Source organism: Kogia breviceps, chromosome 2 (assembly GCF_026419965.1).
Source record: "Kogia breviceps isolate mKogBre1 chromosome 2, mKogBre1 haplotype 1, whole genome shotgun sequence".
Lineage (NCBI taxonomy): Eukaryota > Metazoa > Chordata > Mammalia > Artiodactyla > Physeteridae > Kogia > Kogia breviceps.
Window position 1 is genome coordinate 80,722,515 of NC_081311.1, and position 9,409 is coordinate 80,731,923.

General features: G+C 48.4%; 1 protein-coding gene across 2 annotated transcripts; it reads left to right on the plus strand.

The window, feature by feature from the left end:
- Positions 1–674: 674 nt before the first annotated feature.
- On the plus strand, positions 675–3,601 carry IRF2BP2 (interferon regulatory factor 2 binding protein 2). 2 transcript variants are annotated; one of them, XM_059054618.2, is made up of 2 exons: positions 675–1,865; positions 2,494–3,601. In XM_059054618.2, exons 1-2 carry the CDS (start codon positions 803–805, stop codon positions 3,207–3,209), a joined length of 1,779 nt encoding a protein of 592 aa, XP_058910601.1. In that variant the 5' UTR covers positions 675–802; the 3' UTR covers positions 3,210–3,601. The 2 variants fall into 2 exon arrangements, with proteins under 2 accessions (XP_058910601.1, XP_066881793.1); XM_067025692.1 differs by having other exon boundaries at positions 718–1,817.
- The last annotated feature ends 5,808 nt before the right edge of the window (positions 3,602–9,409 follow it).

Sequence of the window (9,409 nt, forward strand, 5' to 3'; positions counted from 1 at the left end):
CGCTCGATCTCCGGCAGGGGGAGGGGGAGGGCGCGGGGGAGGGCGGGCGCGCGCGCGAGGGGAGGGGGCCCGCGCAGGCGCCTTGCGAGGCTGTCGAAGAATCAAGTCTGTAGAAGTGGAGCGGCCGCGGCGGCGGCAGCAGCAGCAGCGACGGCGGCGGCGGAGCTGAGGCGGGTTGGGCGCTGACGCGGGCGCTGGAGAGCGGCGACGCCAGGAGCTGTGAGAGAGCAGCGGAGCGACCCGTGGCCCGCGCCGTGCCCGAGCTCCGCACCGCCCGGCCGCCGCCGCCGCCGCCCCGGCGCGGCATGCCCCGCCGCTCGGGCTGAGCCTGCCCCGGCGGCCGCCCCCCGCCCCCCGCCCCCCAGGCCTCCCCACCCCCCGCCCCGCACTTCGAGCCGGCCGCCGCCGCGACCTGCTGCGCTCCCCCGCGCCCGCGCGGCCCGTCTTCGCCCCGGTCTGGAGGCCCGCCGCGGCCCCGGCCGAGCCCCAGCCGCCGCGCCCGCCGCGCCGCGCCGCCCCGCCGTCCGCCCGCGCCCGCGCAGGCCGGGGGGACGTGCTGCCGCGGCTGCAGCCCCTCGCCCCGCGCCCGCCGCCCCTCGTGCACCGGGGGCGCTGCGCGGGCGCCGAGCCTTCGCGGGCTTTGCCGCCGCCGCCTGTGCGGCCGCCGCCGCCGCCGCCGCCGCTGGTGGGAGAGACGCGGGGTTGGGGGGGGAGGAGGGCGCGCGTGGTGCCGGCGGGGAGCGGCGGCGCCCCCCCCTCCTCCTCCTCCGCCTCCTCCTCCGGCGCCGCGGGCTCCTCGGACATGGCCGCGGCGGTGGCGGTGGCGGCCGCGTCCCGGCGGCAGTCGTGCTACTTGTGTGACCTGCCCCGCATGCCCTGGGCCATGATCTGGGACTTCACCGAGCCCGTGTGCCGTGGCTGCGTCAACTACGAGGGCGCCGACCGCGTCGAGTTCGTCATCGAGACGGCGCGGCAGCTCAAGCGGGCGCACGGCTGCTTCCCGGAGGGCCGCTCCCCGCCCGGCGCCGCGGCCCCAGCCGCCGCCAAGCCGCCGCCGCTCTCGGCCAAGGACCTCCTTCTGCAGCAGCAGCAACAACAGCCGCCGCCTCTCGGCCACGGCGGCCCCGAGGGTGCCCCGCGCGCCCCGCAGGCTCTGGAGCGGTATCCCCTGGCGGCCGCCGCGGCCGAGAGGCCTCCGCGCCTGGGTTCCGACTTCGGCGGCAGCCGCCCGGCTGCGAGCCTGGCCCAGCCGCCGACGCCGCAGCCGCCGCCCGTGAATGGCATCCTGGTGCCCAACGGCTTCTCCAAGCTGGAGGAGCCGCCCGAGCTGAACCGTCAGAGCCCGAACCCGCGGCGCGGCCACGCTGTGCCGCCCACCCTGGTGCCGCTCATGAACGGCTCGGCCACGCCGCTGCCCGCGGCGCTCGGCCTGGGCGGCCGCGCCGCCGCCTCGCTGGCCGCCGTGTCCGGTGCCGCGGCCGCCGGCCTGGGCTCGGCGCAGCCCGCCGAACTGGGCGCCCACAAGCGGCCGGCGTCCGTGTCGAGCGGCGCGGCCGCGGAACACGAGCAGCGCGAGGCGGCGGCCAAGGAGAAGCAGCCGCCGGCGGGCTCGCACCGTGGCCCGGCCGACAGCCTGTCTTCGGCGGCCGGGGCGGCCGAGCTGGGCACCGAGGGCGCGGGCAAAGGCCGCGGGCCCGGCGAGCAGGACTGGGTCAACCGGCCCAAGACCGTGCGAGACACACTGCTGGCGCTGCACCAGCACGGCCACTCGGGGCCCTTCGACAGCAAGTTTAAGAAGGAGCCGGCCCTGACTGCAGGCAGGTTGTTGGGTTTCGAGGCCAACGGGGCCAACGGGTCTAAAGCAGGTAGGGGCGGCTGTGGAGTGAGGGGACCTAGGGGCGAGCCGGGGACGGAGAGCCGAGGAGGGGTGCGCTTCCCATTCGCCGTTCCCCCCCGGCCCAGAAGCAACAAACACCCAACTTCCTGATCTGTTCGAGGCGGAACCAGTGCTTAGTGGCAACGTGTTCCTGTGCTGAAGCAGCATAACAGAGATGAGTCAGACGGGCTGACAGGCAGCGACGCAGGGCTTTCCTTTCCTAGCACATTCCTGGATGCGAGGAGGGCACCAGTCACCTTTTAACCTGTGTGTGCGTGGCGCGGGGGGACCTTAATCATCAGGTGCTTAGTGCAGTCTGGGGACAGGCAGGCCTGTGGGAAAACAGGCAGCGCTGTCGGGGCCATTTTCTGTGGTGGTTTTTTTTTTGTTTTTTGTTTTTTTTTTCCCTCCAAACTGCTAGGCTGCCTCAGAGCCCCGTCAGTCTAAGTGGTTTAAGTTGCACGTGCTCTTGAAACTCCTGTGAGTTTTTATGTACCAGCTTTTACAGAAGAGAAATTCTTTGGGGAGTTTTGTTATGTGTTAGGAAAAAAAACATCGTTTTCAGTGCACGTTCGTTTACGTCCCTTTTTTTCCCTCTTATGTCTTTGTTCTTCTAGTTGCAAGAACAACAAGGAAAAGGAAGCCTTCTCCAGAACCAGAAGGTGAAGTCGGGCCCCCTAAGATCAATGGAGAGGCACAGCCATGGCTGTCCACGTCCACAGAAGGGCTTAAGATCCCTATTACTCCTACGTCCTCTTTTGTGTCTCCACCACCCCCCACTGCCTCACCTCATTCCAACCGGACCACACCGCCTGAAGCGGCCCAGAACGGCCAGTCCCCCATGGCAGCCCTAATCTTGGTAGCAGACAATGCGGGGGGCAGTCATGCTTCGAAAGATGCCAACCAGGTGCACTCCACCACCAGGAGGAACAGCAGCAGCCCATCCTCTCCGTCCTCTATGAACCAAAGAAGGCTGGGCCCCCGAGAGGTGGGGGGCCAGGGGCCAGGCAGCACAGGAGGACTGGAGCCCGTGCACCCCGCCAGCCTCCCGGACTCCTCGCTGGCGGCCAGCGCCCCGCTGTGCTGCACCCTCTGCCACGAGCGGCTGGAGGACACCCACTTTGTGCAGTGCCCGTCCGTCCCTTCGCACAAGTTCTGCTTCCCTTGCTCCAGACAAAGCATCAAGCAGCAGGGAGCCAGTGGAGAGGTCTATTGTCCCAGTGGGGAAAAATGCCCCCTTGTGGGCTCCAATGTCCCCTGGGCCTTCATGCAAGGGGAAATTGCAACCATCCTTGCTGGAGATGTGAAAGTGAAAAAAGAGAGAGACTCGTGACTTTCCGGTTTCAGAAAAACCCAATGATTACCTTTAACTAAAACTGCTTGAATTGTGTATATATCTTCACATATATATATATCCAAGACAAGGGAAATGTAGACTTCATAAACATGGCTGTATAATTTTGATTTTTTTGAATACATTGTGTTTCTATTTTTTTTCTTTTTGACGACAAAAGGTATGTACTTATAAAAGCATTTTCGTCTTTTGTTAACGTTATTAGCATATCTTTGTGCTTTATTATCCTGGTGACAGTTACCGTTCAATGTAGGCTGTGACTTGCGCTGCTTTTTTAGAGCACTTGGCAAATCAGAAACGCTTCTAGCTGTATTTGTATGCACTTACTTTAAAAAGAAAAAAAAAGCCAAATACATTTTCTGACGTCGTAAGATTGCCTTACTGTCCGTTATTCCTTATTGCTGGCCCCTTTCTCAGGCTGGAGGCCAAGTGGTGGAGAAGGAAAGGAAATGAGCGAAAGGGGCACTGTTGTGAAGTGGGCATGCCACTGGGAAATGTCACCAAGTTTCCCCCCAAACGTTGTCCTTTGAGAGTAACAGGAAACCGATTTTGAATCTTTCTCGATTTTGGATTTTGTTCTTAAAGTTCAGTTGTTGGGCTGTTGATGACTGCCTGAGAGTTGCTGCTGAGAGATTTTCAGGACTGGGGCGGGGCGGGGGGGGGGTGATTTTTTTTTGTTTTAAGGCCAAGTTGACCACTGTTCACTGCCCATGTGATCAGTTGTAAGATTACAATGCTGCATGCTAGTCGGTTGCATAATACACAATCCAGTGACTCAAGGCAGTGATAACGGATGGTGGTGAGGACACGATGGCACTGCCATCTTTGCGTGGAGCCTGGCTCTGCAGCGCCACTTGATCTTTCGAAATACCCTGGAGCACTCTGTCTGTCGTTGGCTGTGGTCGTTTTCCTTTGAAGAGAGTCGAAAGAGAAGTTACAGTCCGGGTGAACTTGGAGATTGTGGGATTGGCTTCGTTTCTGTTTTGTGTTTTGTTGTTTTATCATTTACCTGTAGCCCCATTGCTGTTGATATGATCACCTACACCGTGTTTGTAGTGAGTGCTAAATACAGTATGGTACAAAGACAGTAACAGCGCAGGGTGCTGCCAGGACTGCCCGTGGGCATATCAGTGACCGCCCAAATGGGGGTGGAGGAAACCTGTAATTTCCTTCTTACATGTGTTTGAAATACCAAGTGAATAATACTGTTCTTCTGGACAAAAATGATAAACTAGCGAAAATTAAAGGGTTTTACATAATAGGCCCCACTTCTCAACTATTTTTAGAAACCTTTTGTAAACTAATTTCTTTTGATTCCTGTTTTGCATCAGTAAAGTGAGTTTTTTTAAACCAATAAATCATCAGTTATTAGAAATAGTTGTCTCACAGTGATGCTGGTTTTTCTTCTGTGCTGTTATGATTTAACATTGACAGGAACACTACTTTAAATCCTTTCATGTTCAGGTGTTTGTAACTTGGCCCTCTAATTAGGCTGAATCATGGCTTCGAGGTCTACTACAACTTCTGTGTGTCGTTCCCAACCGAGCTTTTATTTTAATTTGAAAATATAGATTGTTACCCACTTTGGATCCTTCAGTTATGTTTTTGTCTTTCATTTTTAAATTGCTCAAATATTTTTTAATGGTCGAGTTATTAACACTTGAAAATCAGATACTGCACCAAATACAGTATTTTTTTCATGGTGTTTTTAATGAGCGCACCTATTAATGCTGTGCAAATTCATGTTACCCGTCATTGTTATATTGCAAACAGACTTGCATGATTAACCCGTTTGTTGTTACACTTTTTTTTTAATTGGAGTATCTGTGACTCAGAGCAGACTGGTTTCTCTTATGTAAATGCACACATGCAGAAACACAGTCAATTTTACATGCCCATAAAGACATTTGTAAAGAATTCAACTTATTATGGTCTGTTGTATAAATGCGTATCTAGGCACTTTATTATAAACTGGAATTTGACCTCATAGATGTTACAAGTTGATCAGTCATTTGACCTAATTTGTGGTAGCTATCTGTATGTTTTGCATTTTTAATACAGATAAGCTTTCCAAAAAGATTAGTAAAGAACCATCCTGCTGTTTTGAATAAGTCTATCCAGCTGTGGAAAAGACAACCTATGGTATCTCTGTGCTGCTGTTTAAGAGGGAGAATTTAAACAGCTTTAAAGGGCTCTGTGTTGTTTACTCCTATTAAAAAATGAGAGTCCGAATGGCCCTTGGGTGGCCTTCGTTAGAAGGCTTGCAGCTGGAAAGTGTTGATATGGGTTATATCTCTGGCATTCTCTTAAGTTAAAAAGTTAACACTGGGACATGGGTTTGATCCTTTGTTGTACCTGATGACAGTACAGAGATTCTCCACAGCTGGATAAAGATGTCAGAAAGCTACTTACTGTACATGGGCAGTATCAGATTTCAAATCCTAATATTTCAGCTGTGCTTTTGATACTCAAAATATTAGGGGATGGGGTGTTGAAGCTTTCACTTTTTTGCTTTAACAATTTATAGAATTTAACAGATATACTGTCTTTCATGTGGCCTCACATTAAAAGTTATGAGAACGTACACATGGTTTACAACTTTTACTAGATACCTTTCCTTGGCCACCAAGTATTTTAAAAGTGTGCCACCTTTTAACCTTTACTTTTTTTAAGTTGAAGGTGATACTTTTTCTATATATGATGAAACTCATGTCAACTGAAGTGAGTGTAATCTCAGATATCAACATTATTCTATTTTAAAATCACGCTATGGAAATATCACCTGCATTCTGTCATTTGTCAGATTTACAGTACCTTTTTTTTTCTTTAACATTTAGCATTAAATAAAAATAAAATTGGGAGCACTGAACATTTTCTGAGGCCTTTTTTAATTGTTGAAAGTAAGCTTAGAGTGGCTGTTTTAATCACTAGTGGCAGTGAGACCAAAGGATGTGTGGGTTTGGGGTTGAGGTTTGACTGGAACGGCAGGAGAATAGCAGGAGATAAAAGACATGGAACAAAAAGGCAACTGATGGAAGGGAAAAAAAGTGCTAGGGACTGGGGAAAGGGCAACTGGATAGGGGAAGCAGATAACGAGAAGAGCTGAACAAAGTACAGCCAGAAAGCACTTGTTTACTTTTCAACTTGCAGTCCAGCCAGCCATTCTGCAATAGTAGATTGGAAGGGTAAGATAGTGACGACATTGAAAAGACTGTCAAGACATGGAGCTGCTCTTTGGAAAGCCGTGGAATAAAACAGCCATGTTGGGACAGAGGAAATGCACTGAAGACAAAAGAGAAAGAAAAAAAAAAAGCCTACCTTTTGGAAAGCTTTTGGAATAAAAGTCAGAGCCAAAGCCATGTGTGAGCTTTATTGAAGCCCTGAAACCTTAAATTTATAAACTCAGATAAAAGGTGGAATGCACTGAGATCCTTTTTCAAACTGCTCTACTATCACGTAGGAAGAAATTTCCTGGATGTTTGCAGCCTTTTCTCTTCTTGTTGATCACTGGCTTGGCAGACTTCTCTATGAAAGGAACTTGTAAAACTTATAGTTTTAAGATAAAGGTACACATAGACTTACTAGGTGTTTTAAACAGCAAGAGTTTATGCGTAGTTGAATGTATTTTCTTTAGAGGTGGCCCAGTAACTTGGGGAGCTCATCACTGTATATAGTTTAATGATGTTTTAATTAGCCTGTTTAAGGCAGTTTTCAGGAAACAGTGTCCTTAGTAAGTTATTTATAGATGATAATACACATGTTTCGTTTAATAATTAGCTTAAAAGAAATGTTAAACTTAGTCTTCTTAAAGATGCTAAATTTTATTTTTAGTAAAATTTAAACTAGTGCAGCTTGCAGAAGTCATTTTTAAAATTTCAAAGTAAACTTTAATGATTGCATTCAGTTTTCAGTTAAAAAAACCAAACAAACCAGACCCTTGATGTGGCAGATGTCTTTGTTTATTCCCCAAAGCTGGGAAAAAGTTGAAGGGAAAACATGGAGCTCCTTTTAATTCCTAGACTTTTAAGTCCCTCGTTACTCAAAGTTGTTTTGCATTTGATTTATAGATGGTTTTATTTGGTTAGTGAAGAGTAAAATGTTTCTCTTCCTGATTCCAAAGTGTATACGTGGAATCATTCAGAAAAATGTTCAGTCGTGTGTAGGCCACTGGAAGTACTGAGTCACCCTCATTTGCTTGCCTTTTCTTCATAGGGAACAGTGAGAAGACACGCCTTTCCTCTGTCACAGACCAAGGGCAGAGGCACCAATGAATGGAATACAGATTTACCTACTTCATCATCTGGGGTTCTAGAAATGGAGTGTGTGTGTGCACGTGCACGCGTGCAGTTTAACTCCTTCAGTGCCACTGGTTAGGCCTCTGACAGCAATAGTATTGATTACAATACAATTGGTTACAACTAAATAAAAATTATGAGTGTGACTTCCCAGACTGTCAACTACCTAGATGCCTTGTTGCTGTTTCTGTTGACAGCCTGCATTTTCCTCAGAAGTTAGGAACCCCTCACAGTAATTTAAAAAGCACAAAAATATACAGGAAGTCAATTTGTAAATTACTAACGAGGTTGGAAGATAGAAAATGACTGGATTTATGGATTATCTGTGGATTTCTCTATTAATCCCAGATAAAACCATAATTAGGGATATCCACACTATCTGAATTTACCATTAACAAAATCATTTATACTCAATTTAACAGTGAAATTTGTTTTAACTCATCAGTCTGTTAACTTGCTCCTTCCTCATGTCAATACAACTTAAAATGCCTGATTTTAAAATACGTTTGTTAATTTGAGGTGTAACTTACTGTTTTTTTACATTATAGAATATGAAATCTACATCTGCACTAGTCTTTACCACAACATAAGGGGCTGAGTAGCACAAAACAATCCATGCAAGCCACAGGAAAAGTATTTTAGGGCAAAAAGTATACCATAGGCAAATCATTTAGGCATTGGGTCTTAAAGCTGGTCTTTTAATCTGAAAAACGATGGCATGAAGTTTCCTTAATAGAACCCCATCTTATTAGAATGGTATAAACAGTTTCTACTATAATACAATCTTAAACATTGCTTTGAAAAAAATGTAGAATAGCCCTTTAAAACTAAAAATCATAGTATAGCAAGTCTTCTGTGCACGTAAAACTTATCACAAAAGTCAGCCTTGAAAATCTTCTAGGGGATAAATTTCCTCCTAGGTCAGACAAGGTCTGGAGACCAGACTATGGGATTCCTAGTTTCACTTGCAAGCATCAGTGCACAGGTTGATCTCATCCTTTGAATGAGCTTTAGAAGCTGTATTGCATAATCTAAAGAACCTCTTCCAGCAACTCAGCAGAGGCCCTTGATGCTCAGATAAGACATCCTATATAGAGTATATGTCACATTTCAATATTTCTAAATATAGTTTATATATTGGGGAAAATGAACTTATATTATCTGTAGATCTCATCACTTACCACTTTTACTTAGCAAAATTGCCATTTCACTCTTTGTATCATTACCAGCCGGTAACATAAAGATGCCCATGAGGGGACGGGCATCTTAAACAACAACTGAGTCATGTTTTGTTGTGCAGGTGCTCAGGTAGCAACTTTAGCAGATATTTAGGTCACTGTATTTCTCTGCCATTTAGAAAACAGCTTTCCTATGACAGTGCAAGTAGAATATTTTACACTGTAAATGTGGCTCCCTCGCCAGGAAAAACAAAAATCCTGAAACAACATTTCCCCGGAGCTAAAGGCCTAAATTTATTTTCATGTATGGAAAGATTTTTTGTAACTCATTATTTTTAAGCTCAATTACTAAGCTTTATTTTCTTTTATTGTAGGATTTAAAAATATTAACCATACCAGTAAGAGTTGTGCAGAGAAGTGAAACGTAGGAGTAGGGATTGTCTAGGACTGAATAAATCAGCATTTCTTTACACAGCCTTGGCCTTGGGCCTTTCATGTTCTTCGCAGCCTGAGAGATGCAAAGCAGAAAAAGGCTGCTGCGCGCCTTAACCCCGGCGCCGGCCTCCAAACAGCAATTCGATTAGCCTTTTTTTGGTGATAAAAGATAAAGATTTATTGTACCCCATATACAACTGAAATCAGAATTTCACAGGAGGGTCACAGTCATTAGGGAAATTTTGGAATACTCTTAACAAGCACCATATGG